We start from the raw sequence: 17,147 nt of genomic DNA, 5'->3' as shown, positions 1-17,147 counted from the left end.
TCTACACAGGCGTGCGAACCTCTTCCCAGATCTCCCCAGCCTACTCAATCATGTCAATGTCGTCGGTCGCAGCCGCGGCCGGGGCTGGCGCAGCAGCTGGCGCTTCAGCAGCGTTCCCGTTGGCTTCAGGCGCAGGCTCCCCTCCACCAAAGTAGTCGGCCATGTCGGCGTCGAGTTCCTCCTGGGTCCTCTTGCCGCGGGGCGCGCTACGGCCACCACGGGTATCGTCTTGCGGTCCACGCTCCCGGCGAGCACCAGGACGGCGTCCGGTGTTGGCGCCGCCGCGGCGTCGAGCAGGGGGTGGCGTCCTTGACCTACCACCGGGGATATATCTATCAATACCCTTGCGGGCGGCGTCCTCTTGAGAATATCGACCCGATGGTGAGTGTGAGCGAGCACGACCTGGGGCGGAGATCCTCTCCGACAAGGGTCGTCCGGGCATAACTGCCGAGTCGAAGGGGTTGCGCGAGCGATCGCCCCGTCCACCGAGCATTGTTAAGCGGATGGGTTGACCTGTACATGTTGTTTAGCTCCTTCTATGGGTTAGGACGGGAAGGTGGTTACCGTTGGCATTGGCCCCATCGAATTGCTTCACCGCTTCCGAGGCATCCTCTTTGAGCTCATATGTCACATAGGCCGTTCCTTCTGAGCGTCCAGCGCGGTCATAGCGGAGCTGGAGCCTCGTCACCGGTCCGATCCTCTGGAAGAGCTCCTGGAGGACAATTAGTCAAGCGCCACGTCGAGGACGAGATGACAAACACTAAGGTCTTCTTCGGTCAGGTCGTAGTGAATATTGTCGACGCGAATCTTAGCTCCCCTACCCTCCCTGCTGCACCGTCAGTGGCTGTTCGTCAAGCGACCTTGTGGACGTACGCTTCCGGGGAAGGGTCGCGCGCACGGCGCGTGGTTGGGCCGCGGCGACTGTCTGCGAAATGTAAGCACGCCGTCAGAGGGATTGGAAGCTGTGGTCATGGTACAATCGTTGTTGTCATCGTAGCGGTCGTGCACCCATTCGCTATCATTCTCGTGAGCCACGCCGTCCGCGATACTATCGGTGGGGATGTTCCGTACCTGTCAATGTTGCGAGGTTCGTCTCGATAGGACTAGAGGAGGAGGGAGCCGAGTCAGCAACGTTTGTCGCACATGTCAAGCCTTGCTATGTCCAGTGCGGAAGCATTTGACGCATAGGTTGGAGTCGTTTCTCGGTGACGAGCGTCGCAAAGATAGTTTGGAGGGGGGCGGATGAACCTGGCAAACGGTTAGTCACGCGAATTTTGTGAAGTGAGAAGCTTGTCTGTGCTCTTTTGGGGCATCATTCACCTTTCTGATACCATCACGAGGTCCTTCGACTCGGTCGCGGCGAGGTCCAGGGCCGCCTCCGCCACGGCCTCGATGGTTGCGAGGGCCAGAGGGCCGCTGCGTCGTGTCAGCCAAGCGGATGCTAGCATCGCAGTGAAAGGAACTCACAGTCTCTGCAATGATCTCGTCAAGACCACGATCCATCTTGTCGGTCATGGTGAAGACCGATTGTGGGCGACGGAGGAGAGAAAGAACACGAGGCTGGTGCAGCGCGAGCGAGTCAACGGGCTTGGCAACGTCGTAACCTTCGAGCTGGCTCGAGAAGGCGCAATTGAGGCACTACAGAAGGTCAAGCTTCCGTGACTTGGCAATCAATCTCTGAGAACTCACGGCTCAAGTTTGCGAAGCTCAACTCGGTGGTCTAGGAAAGGATGATGTTGTCAGAGGAACTGGAACTGGATTCTGCGAAGCGTCGCGCGACGCCACATTAGCGCATTGTGGCTGATGGTCGCGGCTGACCAGTGTCACCAACTGCCGCCAACAATGGATGCTCACTACCGCCTTTATCACCACGCGCAAACAAGGAATCACAACTTGTCCTTATTCACCAAGACCCTGATCATTCGGCCACACAAACATACCTATTCCCCTAGTCCTTTCGCGTTGGATGGATTGGGCTTTGGATGAGCCCAAATGTCCACGAACTTTCCCACTTATAGGTCTCCCCTGGGCCTGTGAGCTGGGCCTCCTTCCGACCCCATTGCGGCCTGCAGTCAACGTCAGCCAGATGTCCAATATCGCATCAATTGCAGATGGACTCACTCGTTGATTTCATTGACATGGTCATGAGCCTGAATGGCGACGCACGAGCTGCGGTCGACAGTCGTCTTGCCCTCCAAGCCCTGGGTCCTCTTCAACGACTGACTGCCATCGAACCAGTTGCACGTGTAGAGTACGATACCAAGCTGGTTCGTCTTGAGGTCCGCGCTGATGCCAGAAAAGGGGCTGGCGAGAGACATGACCACAGCGTCCTTTGGCGCGTCCACGATCAACCAGTAGCCGTTGTACCCTTCGCAAGCACAACCGGCGCCGCAGTTTTCGGGGAATGCGGGATCATCTGAAGCATGTCCAAGCTGGAGGTCAGGCTCGCTGGCAAAGTCGTTGATACTTGACAGCTCGGCGACAGCGGTCTCGCCGGTAGGGACGGCCGAATCATCTGCCACCAAGTACTTTTGCGTGTACGGCATGTGCAATGTGTGCTTCCAGATTTTCCCCGTGTCGGGGTTCTTGTACGCATCCAGGTTGAAGTATGTGCGCTGCGTCAGCATGAGCGCTGGAAGAAATCATATCGCTAGCCGTGGACATACTCAGGACGAGTTGAGGCATGGATCGCACGCGTCTTCGCTTCCGATGAGGTGGCCTCCATGCTAATCTTCCAGGTACTGCCCTTGACACTGTACGTCACCGGAGCATGGACGTCACCAAGCATGCCCTTCGATGAATTGGAGGCGTCGAGGATTGAGAAGGTGGAGTCCTTTGTGAAGTGTGAAACCTCCCAGTCCCGGAACGACCAGTTGTTGGAGTCACTATGGAGAGTGTTGTCCCTGTCGTTTCTCTCGGTCAAGTAGAGCTCATCGTCAATGGTGTAGCTGGCTTCGCCAGTACAATCCTGGAATCGCATTGTACACTGAGCCAGAGGGTCTGACAGCTATTTCGTCAGTTTTGGTCAGTCTCCCCAAAAGAAACAGGAAGACGCCAACGGTAGTAGTCGACATCGTTGTAGCCGAGGACAACATCCACGTCCTTTCCATTCTTGTCTTTGACAAATAGGTTGGTCAACGTAGCACCAAATGGGATGAACTTGAAAATTCAGTGAGTATTCTCGCCCTGCAGCAGCCCTACGGCTCTTGCCTGTGCCTCAATTCTTCACGACGAGATATTATACCTGCCGTCCTTGCCAGGCTTGGGCGCAGGCGTTGCTGTGACGGCTGCCACAAAGGCCACGGCCAATAACAGCATGGCGAGCATGATGAGAAAGATTTCAAAGGTAGTGGAGAGACTGTGGAACCGTACCGCAATAGCAGGGCTCTGGAAGCGGGTAGAGAACCGACTTTTTATACATTATCAGATTACAACCCTGTCAGATATTTGTCGATTCTCCATCTCGTTGCAACGTCCCCCGCTTCTTGGAGTGTGCATGGGAAGATATCCGCGTGCTCATGGTTGTTCCATCACCGTCAATTGACATGATCCCTCGGAGGAACATGCCCGTCCCGAATTCAGCACTCCAGCTTACGTGCATGAGTTTGGCGACGGATCGTTTGACAGTTTCACTGCATATATCAGACAGTTGACACGGTTGTCAAACGTCAAAAGAGGCATGAAGGTGGGTTCTCCCCGTATCATGGATCATGGCTGCATAGCAGAACTGCAAGTCGGCTGGTTGTTACACGACAGTCTCCAAACAGCAACAGCCCTGTTCGCTATAAGTGCAGGGTCATCAAAGTCTGCAATTACTCGTTCATCCTCGAGCGAGACTCAGATCGTCATGTGCATGCTCTCAGTTTAAGATTCGGTGGCTTAACTACATGGAAAAGTAAGTAAGCCATGCAAGGCGCATGCTCGTGGAGTCGTGATGATGCACCGCTACCCCTGAATCGTCTCCTCACCAATTAGCGAGCTAAATTCTGCTTACTCATCCGTATGGCGCTTTGGCTTACCTGGTAGCTGGAGGCCGCGTCCGCTAATACCGACTGGAATGACCAACATGGTATGTGAATTGCCCATCTCTGCTTGCTTGTGTACACGATTCGACGGTTCAGGGTCCTCTGACACGAGCGGGCAATTTGAGGTGAGCGTATCCCTTGTCGGCGAGGGCCTCAAGGGCAGCAGCACCACACCTCGACCTCTTGTTTCTAATAGCCATCTGAAACCACTACTTTTTATTCCTTTTCTTTATCCCCCGAATCCTCTTCACCCCGACGACGATTTCTTCGATCCGCTCAATGCGTCGATAGGCGACCGACCGGCCAACCGCACACGTACAAATCCGTCACCTTGTCGGCCGCTGCGCGACGACGAGCGACGACGTTCGAGCAACCTTCGCGGCCGCCATGGCTCGACCCATGGGGTCTGTCCGTCTCAAGAAGGCAAATCCGTCGACTCTCCTTCTCGGCGCCGTGCTCTGCATTTTCATAATCGTCTTTCTCGTCTCCCCTTCGACGCCAACCAAGACCGCTCGTCTCACTGTCAATACCGCATCCCACCATCTGTCGCCGCCAACCTCACCGTACCGCAAGTCGTCGCGACCTGGCGAGCTCGGCCCTCCCCCTGTCACCCACTACAAGCTCAACAATGTGACAATCACGCCCGATCCGATCGCCAACCAGGAGCACGTCCTCATCCTGACGCCAATGGCGCGGTTCTACCAGGAATACTGGGATAACCTGCTCAAGCTCAACTACCCCCACGAGCTGATCACACTTGGGTTCATCCTGCCCAAGACGAAGGAGGGCAACGCGGCAACGACGGCGCTCCAGGCGCAGATTCAGCGCACGCAGAAGCAGGGTCCGGAAAAGGATCGATTCAAGAGCATCATCATCCTCCGCCAGGACTTTGAGCCAGCCGTCACGTCGCAGGACGAGAGCGAGCGACACAAAATGGCGAACCAGAAGGCGAGACGCGAAGTCATGGCGAAAGCGCGCAACTCGTTACTCTTCACAACCTTGGGCCCTAGCACATCATGGGTCCTGTGGCTGGATGCCGACATTGTTGAGTCACCGCCCACCCTGATCCAGGACCTGGCCTCCCACGACAAGCCACTCATCGTGCCAAACTGCTTCCAGCGTTACTACGACAGCGACACGAAGAAAATGTCCGAGCGACCTTACGACTACAACAGCTGGCAGGATAGCGAGGCGGCGCAACAGCTGGCTGCGCAGATGGGCCCGGACGACATCTTGCTGGAGGGTTACAGGGAGATGGCCACCTACCGTGCTCTCATGGCGTACATGGTGACCGAGCAGGCGGACGACAGTCTCGTGATACCGCTCGATGGTGTTGGCGGCACCGCCCTCCTCGTGAAGGCTGATGTGCACCGCGACGGCGCCATGTTTCCCCCCTTTGCCTTCTACAACCTGATTGAGACTGAGGGGTTTGCAAAGATGGCCAAGCGACTTGGCTGGCAACCCTGGGGCTTGCCCAATTACAAGGTACGTGGGGCAATGATATGGAACAATCAACTTGCTAATGAGGAACGACGACAGGTCTACCACTACAACGAATAGAAATGATGAGCCGTGCAGTGCTGTATTCTGGTGTTTTCGCGTTCAAAGGAGCGAAAGCTCGTCCGCCTGCTTGACCAGTCGGAGCCATTGAAAAAGGAGCATTGACACATGGTTTTCTGGTGCGAGGCGTTAGCTGTTGTGGTATGCTCTGCCCGCTGTAGGATCCTGGGCAACTATCTGGTTAGACTGGGTTTCGAGCCTTGCCTCTTCCCTCCTGGCTTGACCCGCCGCGAGGGTTTCATTTACAATGATGTACAATAGAATCGGACCAGTGTCTTCACGATTCGACGGGCTTGGATCATTTATAGAGGTTCAATGGACGGGGGCGTCGGCAATGTTTCATGATATACCAAGCTACCAAACTGGCCTCGCCATAATAGTCTCCAGTGCACAAGGGATCAATATGCAAATCTCGCTCATAAAAAGCACGCCAAAGAAAAGGGAACGATCAGGTCTCCAAAAGCGCTCAGGGACCGTCGTAACGACCCGTCTCATCCGAGCACCAGTATTCCACCAACTTGCGCGTCCCGAGCACATCACCACCCCGCAACAGCGCCGCCACATCCACGTTCAATGGGCTGTCCACCTCTGGACAGCTCAGCAGCATCCTCACGGCCCGGATGCTCTCCAGCACGCTGTACGCCGGCGTCCACGCATCCTTCAGCAGGTCCAGACAAATCTCCCCCGTGTTCAGCGCAATGTTGGGGTGCACAATCTTCGTCGCGAACTTGATCGTCGGTGGCGAGTAGGGGTAATTCGAGGGCAGTTCAATGTTCAGCAGCCAGCGACCACCTACAGTACACGGCGTTAGTACTGTGTTTTTCGCTCAAGATCAAGTCTGTGGGTGGATGAAGCATACCGTCGTAGCCACCGCCTACACCATGGCCGTTGATCACCGCCTCCCATGTGAACAAGTCATTCTCGCCAATGGGCTCTAGACGCTCGATGCCCTTTTCGTGCTTTTGCTCCTCGTGCCAGGTCCCGAGTTCTTTGGTGAGTCGCTTCGTGGCACTTCGCGAGGACGAGGATGTGGTTGAATCGGCCATTACGCGCGCGCGGTGTCTAGGACTGGGTCGAAAATATGTTATGTCTCCGTCGTCAAAGGATGCGCGCGCTGATACGAAAGGAATAAGGATAAGTCTAGATGCTGAGTAGGCGGCCTGTGGAAGATGGAGGTGGAGCTAGAAGCAGTGACGTTGGGTCAGCCGGGGCTTTGACGCGGACAGGACTGGACCCTGTATCCGTACTCTGCATGAATCTACGGGCACTGCCGAGGCACGACTTCTAGTCTAAGCGACGACGACGTTGATGCCATAGATTTTTGCATTTAGGAGAACGGTACTCGTGATCAGGAGTATTCAAATTACAGTCTATAGTCATTTCAATCGCAAGTTGGTATCGGCACGAACCAAAAGACTACCTCGCAAAGTCCCATCGCTTTTTACTTCTTTTTCCTCCTTCCCCCTCTTCCTGAACTTGAACTCGGCACAGGCTTGCGTTTGGACGACTCAGACGACTTCTTCTTGGGCGCCACTTCTGGCTCCGGGTCGGGCTGCACCACGATCTCCGATCTACCCCCTCGCGCTGGCTCCCGAATACGCGCTCCGTTGTTGAGCTCGTCGCTGGCGCTCTCGCTAGGCTCACTCTCCTCGCTGCTCTCGCCATAACCCGACCTACGGCTATTGCGACTGGACCTTCCCTCTTCGCGGCGTGACATGTACAGCCCATCCGCTGGCCCCGAAACATGCCTCCTCGAACCAACCGCAGCGCCACCAGGGTAGGGCGCACGCGGTCCTGCAGTTTGGAACATGAAAGGGTCAAGCTGATTGCGACTTGCAGAATTGAGAGATGTAGATGATCCATCGTCGAACTGATGACCCCGCGAGGAAAGTGGTCGAGGCATCACGTCCGACACGTGCCGTCCGGCTGAGGAGGATGGTCGCTGGACGTATTCGTACTGGAAAGGCGAGTCCGGTCGATCATCGTGCGCTCGACTAGGAGGTCGTGATGAGAGCGTTGTTCCCGACCTTGGCCGTGAGCGCCCGGAAGGCGGTGGAAAGTACCCAACAGGTGGGTATCCCTGTCTATCCGAGGCCTCTAGCATATCGTGCGGTGATCCCTCCAAAACAGCTGGCGGCGACTTCTTCTTGCGCGACACCGGCTCTAGGTTAGTCAGAGGAATGGCCACACGTTGCTGTTTTCTGCTCTTCTTGCGCTCCCTTTTGTTGGCTTCTTCCTCCATCCTCTGCTTCCGTCGCTTCAAAGCAGCCAGCTCGTCCTTTGTCAAGCTTACATCCGATCTGCCCCGGGCCTGAGCTCTCTCGATTCGTGCCATGGCCGTCTGCACCAGAGCCTCCTCCTTTTGTTCGGGAGTCAGCAGAGCCAGATCGTAGTCGTCTTCATCATCTTCCTCGCTTTCCGTATCATCGTCATCACCTTGTGGAATCCGCCGTGAAAGTCCACTCCGTCTATCCCCCAAGTCTGTTCCCGTAAATTCCAAAGAGTCACTCACAAAACGTGTGCCGCGTCTTTTGAGACCCACGCCCTGAGAATCTGTATCATCATCCTCGTCCGAACCTAGTTCACGCACTCTGGTGTCACCTCCCCAGAGTCCGTGCGACGCAGCGTCCCCGTCCGTTCTCCTCCGACTGCGCCTCGATGGTCTTCCCCATTGGGGCGCGAATTCGGGAGCTCGCGGCCGACCATTTAGACCGCCTCCCCTGAAAAAGCCTCATCGATAGGCTTGTCCATGAAAGCAGCGTGACCGAGAATGGTCACGCCAGAGGCACCAATGAGCCAAAGCACTGTTGAGATGGGCGATGCGATCAGACCGAGAGGGACGGTGACAATCAGCAGACCCGTGTAGAGCTGGGAAGAGGTAGCCTTGAAGCTGCCAATGATGAGATCGCGACCGTCGAGCATGCCGATCAGGTACATGCCAGCGACGCTCAGGATGATGACAAAGAGCAGCAGAGGGTTGGAGATAAGAGCATAGATGCTCAGCATCGCAAAGACGACGGCATAGTTGCTCGAGAAGTGGCTCAGGTTGTAGTTGACACGCGACTGGGCCTCGGAGAAGTTGGCGGGCTTGGTCAGGCGCTTGAAGTCGAGGAACTCGCCAACAGGGCGCAGATTGTTAAACCGGCTGGTGAGAGGACCCGAACCAAGGCCGGAGAACCGATCGCCAAAATTGATGCGGGAGGTGATGGCCTCGAGGGGGATCTGAATGCGCGACATCGTGCCGGTGATTGTGTATTGTTGATCGATGCGCGGGCGCTGGGTTTGTTGAGCTTTCGTGGGTAGGATCGATACCTCTGCAAACACGAGAGGATAGGCTGGTTTGCTTGCTGAGAATACTGAATTGGACAGCTACTAGGAGAGGGAAACGATTAGCGACCGTTATTTGTAGGTATGTGGGTAATGCGCAATGACAACAATGGCCCAGAGGCGTAGGTATGCGTCGGATAGCATTCCCGTAGGCAGAAGTCAACCCATATCGCAGTAGTGATAGGCAGCGGCGCTTGAAGAGGCCGATTGAAGTCAGAAAGCGGGTGTCAACTTACCGAAAGCAAGCGCGTCAGTAGTAAAGACTGGCTATCGTTGTCGAACAAGCGATAGTATGTTCAATGGGGATCTTCTGTATGCTGAAAGGTGAGAAATTTCAGGAAGATCCGGGTCCAGTCGACTTTGCTTGTGACTGCAATGCCAATCAGGGGGTCCAAATCCTTGCTCGCCTGCCAGCCGATACGGGTCGACGTGGAAGGTACACGCGTAGCGGAGCTGCTGCGCCCCGGTCGGTGCCTGGCTTCAGCCACAGCTGACTGGCGGCTGTGGCTGGTGATATGCCGTGAAGTACCTCGTCAGCGCCTAGCCCAGCCCAGCGCTTGGCCGATAATGGATGGCCCTGTGGCCTGTGCCGACGATGTGGTACTGGACAGTGGATCCGGTCGGTTCACTTCACCAGAACACCCCTCGTCTCGACGCCGGCAAAATCGCCAGCAATAGTGTGGGATGCGGCGAGGTTTGGAGTTGAAGGAGAGAGAGAGAACAAGTAGACCGGGGGAAAATTCAGAGCTATACGTCAAGGGGTGTGGGGAGAATGGTCAGAGCAGAAAGGGTAAGGTAGAAAAGCGTCTCGGGGGATTGGATGGAGGATGCCGTACGTGTACAACAGCCGAAGAAACGGTGAAGGCTGGGCTGCAACAGTGGAATTCCGATCCATTCATCGTCACCACCTCGTTCACTCGTCCCTCTTTATAGCCTCCGCTTATGCATGGCAAGGGAAACGCAATCACGGTTGGCCAAGTTATCGCCTGGAATTCGTTGTCTCGGCGGTGCTTAGTCTTGTTGATTACGATGCATCATTATGCGTTTTTCAGGGAACACAGAGCAACCATACCGTCGTCGAGGGTTGAAGTACATATTGCTACCCAAACAATGAGGCGATCGCGTGCCCGAGGTCAACTCCCTACCCTTCATGTCTGTTCCCCTCAGTAGCCACGCTGTACGGATAGACACGCTAGTCAAGCTGATGTCCTTCTTGGTCCGTTGGCATTGGCTGGCTTTTCATGCTTCAAAATTCTACTAATTATTTGGATGCCAGAAATTGGGCCTGTGCGGTCTTGGTGGCACACGTGAATCGGGCAGTAGATGACTAACTAGACCCTCGACGAGGTGCTATGTAAAGCTACCCTACAGTCCCTCACATAATGACAAGTGTGTACGTACATGTAGTAGACGTGTAGTTTCTCTAAGATATAATCAAGTTTATGACAGTACGGATAGGTTCAGCTGAGATCACCTGTCTCTACACTTGCCCGATGAGAAGTCATTTTAGGCAACAACCGGCGTCCCGTACTGATCGGCCCAAGAAAGCGTTGTAGGCCTGAACTTGGCTCAAAATAGCCACATCCATTGCAGTACCTACTTGGATTACCAGCGCACATAGAGGGTATATAACGTTACAAACAGCAAATACGGACATGAAAACGTAAAAAACCCGCCACTGCCCTGACGCGCTTCCCAAAGCCTGGCTCGCCCGCTCACCTACACCTCGAAGAAATAGTCCTCATCCAGGTCCGTCCGACTGGGCACCACACCTGCCCCTGGTGGCGGCCCTTCGAACGCCGCGTCCATCCTGACGTTGAGGAGCCTGATCTTGAGGCCATAGTCACTCACCAGGTTGATCAGCTTGTTCGTCTCTGCGGTGATTGGGGCCTGCCCAAGCAACATCAACAACCCGTCAAGCCATTCCGAAGCAAGGCTGTGGCTCGTTGGCCATAGGGTAAGCATGACCTGCTCCTTGCCACCCACTTCCGTGTTTATCGTTATCTTGGTCGTCGACTTTGGTGCGTGTTGCAGCTTGAGTGTCGAACCGCTTGTGATGCTCCTAATATCGTCGCTGGCCGACACATTTGAGACGACGGAACTGATCGCGTTGAGAGCCACCCTCTCTGGTAATGTGCCAAGCACAGGGTCGTGTGCTGTTTGCTGGTGGAAGTCGGCGTAGTGCAGGTATCGCTTGTTATGCGATAGCTTGGCGTACCGCCACGGCAGACCACTCGAGTTCTGAGCGGCCGGCCGCTCGAACCAAGATCCATCGAGAAGACATCGCACTCGCTGTTCTTTCACAAAGTGCAAAGCCTCCTGCTTCAACTCCTCACGAGCCTGTACCAGGTGCTGACCCCACTTCTCCTCGAACGACAGCTTCAGAAGACTCATCTGCAGCTCACGAAGTCTCGGTACGTCGTACTCTTGCAGGTCATCCTCAACTTCCAGTAAGTCCTTTGTCCGCGTCGCCTGCCCCACAACCTGTTCGATCAAGATGCGCACCAGCTCAGCAACCTTGTCAAAGTCACCGTACTTGGCGTCGGTGGCTTTCCACACCCGGAAAAACCCGTGAAGCCCGGAGGCATGGAGACGAGACCACTGAAGGAGCAGCGGCCGGAAGAGAATCTCATGGTCCGTCATATCAATGCCGCGGTAGCCCCGCGTCTCCTCCAAGTCCGTCATATCCACCCTGAAGTGCTCATAGAGAATCATGGTGACAGCAATACTGGCTTGCGCTACGGGTAAACGGTCCCGCAGCGGTGTCGAAGCTTGCTCGAGAAGAAGCTTCTGAAACCCATCTTCGTGCCTTCGTACATAGTCTGTCAAATCCATCAAACCTAGGTAGCCAGCATCACCAAATTCGGCAGCGGGGGACTCTGACTCGAAACCAAGCCGCCTCCATTTCTCCGGGTTATGTCGCTTGCTGCTCTTCCCAGTCCGCTCGCTTGAGCCATCCCTCGAATGGCCATTGACATGGCCTCGGTCCGGGTTGCTTGCGAGATGCAGGCTCTTCAACGCCCGTCTATGTTCTGTTCGCTCAACATCCACGTGGACTTGACGCCATTTCCGTAGGAGCACTTTCGTCAGCGACTGGAATTCCAGCATGGGGTGTGCAAGGTCTTGTAGCGTCGAGCTCCGCATGAGATTGTACACGGCCTTGATCAGACCTAGATCATGCAACTTCTTGATCATGATGGACCAATCCTCGCCATCTGCCGTCATCGGTGATATCTTGTTCGCAGACACCTCGCCTGACAGCGCATCTCGTATTAGCGCATTGATTAACATGAGCGCGCTCGCACACAGCGCGTGATCTGCACTTTGCAGTTGCTGGATGACCAATTCCAGAAACTGAGGGTGGACCGCTACCGCTGGTTTGAGTGCGCGGAACCCAAATGTGCCGGGTGTTTGATTCGACTCGGTATGTGATTGTGAATGTCCCACTAGCGACACCAGTATGGACATTGCTCCCCTGAGGATGTTGACCAGCGGATTCTTGACGATTAATTCGACGATTCGTTCGACGAGGTCGCTCGCGGTCGGCCCTTCAAAGATATCCCACCCCATGTCGACCTCAAGCAAGCGTGTCAAGCTTTGTAGCGAGTAGGCCAGTGTGTTGCCGCTGGAGGTCATGATCAGGCGTCGCAGAACCACCAGTCCGCCCGAGGAAATGAACACGTCGGCAAAGGACGGGTCGTTGATAGAGTTCTGCAACTTGAAGACTGCCATTTTGCGCGAAGCATCTTCGTCGCTCGCCATGCGCGATAGCAGCGCGGGGATATCTGCTTGATCCATGGTCGAGAAGCAACCGCTCGAGTTGCCGGTGGCTATTGTAGGTCACAGCGTGCGCGTAGTAGATCGTATCATTGCTGGGTGCTGTTGCTGCCGTTTTTTCACTCGACGTTGTCGTTATTCGACAAGTCAAATGCGAAGCCCCAGATCGGCGTCCAGGCAAGTGGGCTGCGCGCAAAGTAAGTCGGTAGGGGATGTTAAAGGTTTATCGCGTTGGACCCTTGTACCTACCACTACGTATCAGCACTCGCATCAGGGGTTAATTGCAGGCCCGGCCCACCGGTCTACCGGCCGGGGGCATTGTGGCTAGTGAGCCCGTTGGTTCCACTCAACTCTCACTTAAATTTTGAGGACCAGGTTTAGCCATAAACGTATACAGGTCCTCCGTACGTGCATGATGGACGTTTGAGCAGCAATGACGGACTTATAACTACAGTCAGTTGGTTTTTCGTGGTGGATGCACCGTCACTCTACGACCATCCGGGATTGCAGACATTGGCGAAAGCAGCGAACGGTTACCCTTAGCAGCAGGGCGACTGGATCTACAAAAGTTCGAGACTCTGCCTGCTCCGACCAGGTGCTGTGAGTGTAGCACGAGGTAAGGTAATCTTGGCTCAGATATAGTCCTGAAGTTCCCTCCAACCTCAAATGTAGTCGAATGTGGGGGAACTGAGCGAAAGTGTATCAAAAAGTCAATATCTTGCTGATGACTAATGACGAGACTGACAAAGGCGCCACACCAAGAAGCACTAGTATCCACAATTTATCAAACGGACGCCACACTTCCATCACGAACTTCATCAGTCGCGCATCGAATCCCGACAGCACCGTTTCCTTTCCACGACATCATCAGCCTCATTGTACCATTGACAAGTAGGCAACAAGCGCAACCATGGCCTCCTTCCTTGCCTCCATTTTCGGTACCGAGCTTGACAAGGTCAACTGCTCCTTCTACTTCAAGATTGGTGCCTGCCGCCACGGCGATCGTTGCTCGAGAAAACATGTCAAGCCGTCCTACTCGCAGACCATCCTCATGCCGAATCTGTATCAGAACCCAGCGTACGACAACAAGAGTCGCATGAACCCGTCGCAGCTGCAGAACCACTTTGATGCGTTCTACGAGGATATATGGTGCGAGCTGTGCAAGTACGGCGAGTTGGAAGAATTAGTTGTGTGCGACAACAACAATGATCGTAGGTCATCCTCCGAATTCAATCGGCTGCCTGCAGCCCGCGCGTGAGCAGAGATACTAACAAGTAACCCAGATCTGATCGGAAACGTGTACGCCCGCTTCAAGTACGAAGAATCCGCCCAGAAAGCCTGTGACGAGCTCAACTCGCGCTGGTACGCCGCGCGCCCGATATACTGCGAGCTCAGCCCGGTGACCGATTTTCGTGAGGCATGCTGCCGACTGAACAGCGGCGAGGGCTGTGTCCGTGGAGGATTCTGCAATTTCATCCACCGCAAGAACCCTAGCGATGAGCTGGATCGCGAGCTGACAAACTCGACGAAGAAGTGGCTGAAGATGAGGGGACGGGACGAGAAGAGTGTCAGCAGGTCTCCTACACCTGAGCCCACGAGGAGGCGTTATTGAGTTCTGGGGTGAACCGTCTGTTTGGAACAGAACTGGGGGATTACGTATTCTTACTTTAAAGGTCAGGCGTTGTGGTTTTCAGGGATTCATAGCCTCAATGAAGAGGCAGACTGCATAGTCACCAATGGCATGAGGGAGGGTCTTGCCCATGCCTGAATGCACAGACATGCCCATCAATGTGATCTCTTCGTGCGGGTATATACAACAGATCCTATCTTATTAACGTGTCTCGGCACGCCGTCTAGCTAGTTCCACTCGAGTGAGGATGATTCATTGTTTTGTCTGGCCGTGACGCTGAGTGGCAGGGAGTTCCGTCCTCATTTCCTCTGTAAAGTCAATCAAAGGACCCTCAGGCTTCTTACCCGTTGATGACAGCATCTTCTCAATTTCATCTGGCGTTTGCGCGGGCAACGAAGCTGGCTCCGCTGTCGTGGGAGCTGCGTCACCGTGGCCCGTCTCTACCAATTCCTCGTTGGGTGCGTCTTTGCTACTGTCTGTCCCCGGTCCTTCTTCTGAAGGCGGCTTTGGCTCAACCATGGTTGAACTAGACGGGTTTCCGTCGAGGAAGTCCAAGGTGGCCTGCTGACCATCCACAATCGGATAGATGCCCTTGATCTGCCCAGCCTGCTGGTCGGGGGTTGCTGTGTGGTCACTGTCTACGCGTCAGCTTTGCGACTCTCGAGGCCCATCGAGAAACTCACACTGTCGCATCAATGATCCATTCTAGATCACTCATGCCTTCCTCAGGCTGGCCCGGGCCACCCTTGACAGCGCGGAACAAGCGCGGATGCCATTGAATACCCTCGCGAGACCTCTTGGCTGCTTCTTCACGCTGGCGATCTTCAATCGTCGTCTTCTCATCTGTCGCAACCTCATGTTTGCGCTCCCTGACCGCGTTGGCCGTCTTTTCCCACAATCGTTGGGATTCGCGATCAGCTTGTTCACGGATAGGTCGGACTTTCGGGGGACTTGGCTTGGATTTGGTCGCGTTGAAGAACATCTCACGCTTGCCAGTCTACCAGTTGTTAGCCTCCGCAACTATTTGAATATAGAGAGAAAATGCTGACCGTCACGTCGCGAATGAACATCTCATCACTCCACAGACCGGAGAGCTCGTAGAGAACCTCGCCTGTGCTTTCCCTCTTGATAGCACCGCCAATGGCGTTGTAAGTGCCACCGACCCAGCCCTTGACCTTGAATTCTAGGTCGGCTGTGAGGTCGAGTTCTGGGCAGCGAACGAAGCTATGGTCGCCAAGCTCGTACTTCATTTTTCCAAACATGATACCGCGCGCGTACATGTTGGGCTGTGTGATCACACTGCGACATTGTGAGTGACTGTACCAAACTCTCCAACGGAAGTCGCTCACTATTGCTCCCCCTTCGTCTTGTCCTTGCCTCGGTTCAACAGGCTCAAGTAGGCGATACCCTCCATGAGACTGGCTGCTGAGTTCCCCAGGAACCTGCTTCGAGGTTTCAATGTTCCGTCGATTCGGATGTGGTGGTCTGGTACCATGTAGAAGTAACTGGACTTGGGCGGGTGATGCGACGTTTGCTCGGAGATATAGTATGCCCTAGATTTCCCCTGCTCAAGATCCCAGTAGCAGGAGAAGACCTCGCCCAAGATCGGATTCAAAGGCTTCTTGACACCCCTGTATTCAATGTCAGAAATGGATATCTGTGTGCAAGTGTGTAGGGATACGGACGGGGGTCGGATGTGCCAACCGCTCAAGTAGAACTTGACTACGGCAACGAATCGCTCGGTGGGGTCGTCGATCGAAGGAATATGTAGGAGCATCTCGGGATGGCACATGAAGCTGTGTTTAAAGGTCAATTATACGATCATGTTGCGGCTCGTCGGGAGGCGAACTTGGTGATGCGCTCGAGCATACTTCGCGGTTCGAGGATAAAGGTAGGCAGGACAATGCGACTCAGATCGGCACCGGGCCGAAGCTGGGATATAATGTGAGAGAGAACTGGTCAAAGGTAAGCAATCGCGCCGGCACAAACGTTGCACACTTACCATTGCCCTGGTCGGGTTCGACAATCGTGGTATCATCATCGGTATCGACCCGGGATTCGTCAACGGAAGACCGGTTGCCTTCAGACGCAGGCGGATACCACCAGTTAGACAACATGTTCGACATGATCAAGCGAACACTGGGGGAAGGACAAGAAACGAATGTGATGCGTAAACAGTCGAGACTGGTACTGCGACACGCACACGGACGGCGAGCCGCAAGTAGCAAGCGATGCCTGGCCGCTGCGACTCGACTGGAGGTGGTGGGGCAGAGGGGACGAGGGGCCTTGGCACTGCAGTCGATCAGGTGGGGGGAGGGGGAAGAAAGACTGTCCGGAGAAGCCGCACAACGCTTGGGGCCTTGCAACAGGAATGAATGTTTTGAGAAGGGGGGACGACGGGAATGGCGTCAGGGGATGGGCTTGTTCCAAGTCTTGCAGGAGGAAGCGATCCAAGGGCGGGCATTTACACGGCTAGCACGAAGCTTGGCCATGTCGATGTGGTGGGGTGGCCACCAAAGGATGACGAGGTCGTTTTTGGAGTTGACGACGACGGCAAAAAACGCCTTGAGAATCGCTCGAGTCAACATGTCCCTTCCAGTCCCTTCGGCAGACCACACTCCAGGCAAGATACCTAGCACAAGGCAACGTAGATGGTGAAGGGAAGAACAGAGAAACTCACTTCGACTGATGCTGGACTGCCTACTGCGTATACCCGGTACATGCACCATGGTGGCTGCTTGTCCGGAACCCTACGGTTTGCGTCGCGGATTACCCTCTCTGACGTTGTCGCGTCCGAACCTGGGTCGGTCGCCCAGAGTTTTGGGAGA

General features: G+C 54.9%; 7 protein-coding genes across 7 annotated transcripts; 2 read left to right on the top strand and 5 right to left on the bottom strand.

Moving 5' to 3' along the window:
• Positions 1-40: 40 nt before the first annotated feature.
• J7T54_008218 (uncharacterized protein) lies at positions 41-3,601 on the bottom strand (the record flags this gene model as incomplete). Its single annotated transcript, XM_051508440.1, has 10 exons — positions 41-513; positions 565-712; positions 874-1,048; positions 1,321-1,416; positions 1,690-1,720; positions 2,005-2,066; positions 2,122-2,632; positions 2,695-3,007; positions 3,073-3,159; positions 3,596-3,601. The coding sequence occupies 10 exons, from the start codon at positions 3,599-3,601 to the stop codon at positions 41-43; spliced, it is 1,902 nt and encodes a 633-aa protein (XP_051360456.1).
• Positions 3,602-4,412: 811 nt separating this feature from the next.
• J7T54_008217 (Mannan polymerase complexes subunit-like protein) lies at positions 4,413-5,585 on the top strand (the record flags this gene model as incomplete). Its single annotated transcript, XM_051508439.1, has 2 exons — positions 4,413-5,510; positions 5,565-5,585. 2 exons carry the CDS (start codon positions 4,413-4,415, stop codon positions 5,583-5,585), a joined length of 1,119 nt encoding a protein of 372 aa, XP_051360455.1.
• Positions 5,586-6,051: 466 nt separating this feature from the next.
• J7T54_008216 (Ubiquitin-conjugating enzyme E2-like protein) lies at positions 6,052-6,631 on the bottom strand (the record flags this gene model as incomplete). The annotated part of the gene is made up of 2 exons (XM_051508438.1): positions 6,052-6,377; positions 6,445-6,631. The coding sequence occupies 2 exons, from the start codon at positions 6,629-6,631 to the stop codon at positions 6,052-6,054; spliced, it is 513 nt and encodes a 170-aa protein (XP_051360454.1).
• A 395-nt stretch (positions 6,632-7,026) lies between these two features.
• On the bottom strand, positions 7,027-8,822 carry J7T54_008215 (Prenylated Rab acceptor 1; the record flags this gene model as incomplete). Its single annotated transcript, XM_051508437.1, has 2 exons — positions 7,027-8,021; positions 8,351-8,822. The coding sequence occupies 2 exons, from the start codon at positions 8,820-8,822 to the stop codon at positions 7,027-7,029; spliced, it is 1,467 nt and encodes a 488-aa protein (XP_051360453.1).
• Positions 8,823-10,631: 1,809 nt separating this feature from the next.
• Positions 10,632-12,710, bottom strand: J7T54_008214 (Engulfment and cell motility protein-like protein; the record flags this gene model as incomplete). The annotated part of the gene is made up of 1 exon (XM_051508436.1): positions 10,632-12,710. The coding sequence occupies one exon, from the start codon at positions 12,708-12,710 to the stop codon at positions 10,632-10,634; it is 2,079 nt and encodes a 692-aa protein (XP_051360452.1).
• An 889-nt stretch (positions 12,711-13,599) lies between these two features.
• On the top strand, positions 13,600-14,301 carry J7T54_008213 (uncharacterized protein; the record flags this gene model as incomplete). Its single annotated transcript, XM_051508435.1, has 2 exons — positions 13,600-13,900; positions 13,973-14,301. The coding sequence occupies 2 exons, from the start codon at positions 13,600-13,602 to the stop codon at positions 14,299-14,301; spliced, it is 630 nt and encodes a 209-aa protein (XP_051360451.1).
• Positions 14,302-14,379: 78 nt separating this feature from the next.
• J7T54_008212 (Oxysterol-binding protein-like protein OBPalpha-like protein) lies at positions 14,380-16,360 on the bottom strand (the record flags this gene model as incomplete). Its single annotated transcript, XM_051508434.1, has 8 exons — positions 14,380-14,453; positions 14,664-14,953; positions 15,003-15,316; positions 15,369-15,618; positions 15,669-15,950; positions 16,005-16,115; positions 16,169-16,251; positions 16,322-16,360. 8 exons carry the CDS (start codon positions 16,358-16,360, stop codon positions 14,380-14,382), a joined length of 1,443 nt encoding a protein of 480 aa, XP_051360450.1.
• Between the last annotated feature and the right edge of the window lie 787 nt (positions 16,361-17,147).

Source organism: Emericellopsis cladophorae (assembly GCF_022114955.1).
Source record: "Emericellopsis cladophorae strain MUM 19.33 chromosome Unknown NODE_44_length_188334_cov_123_963608, whole genome shotgun sequence".
Taxonomy (NCBI): Eukaryota; Fungi; Ascomycota; class Sordariomycetes; order Hypocreales; family Bionectriaceae; genus Emericellopsis; species Emericellopsis cladophorae.
Note: the sequence above shows the minus strand (reverse complement) of the source record. Positions and strands in the feature narration are given on the sequence as shown.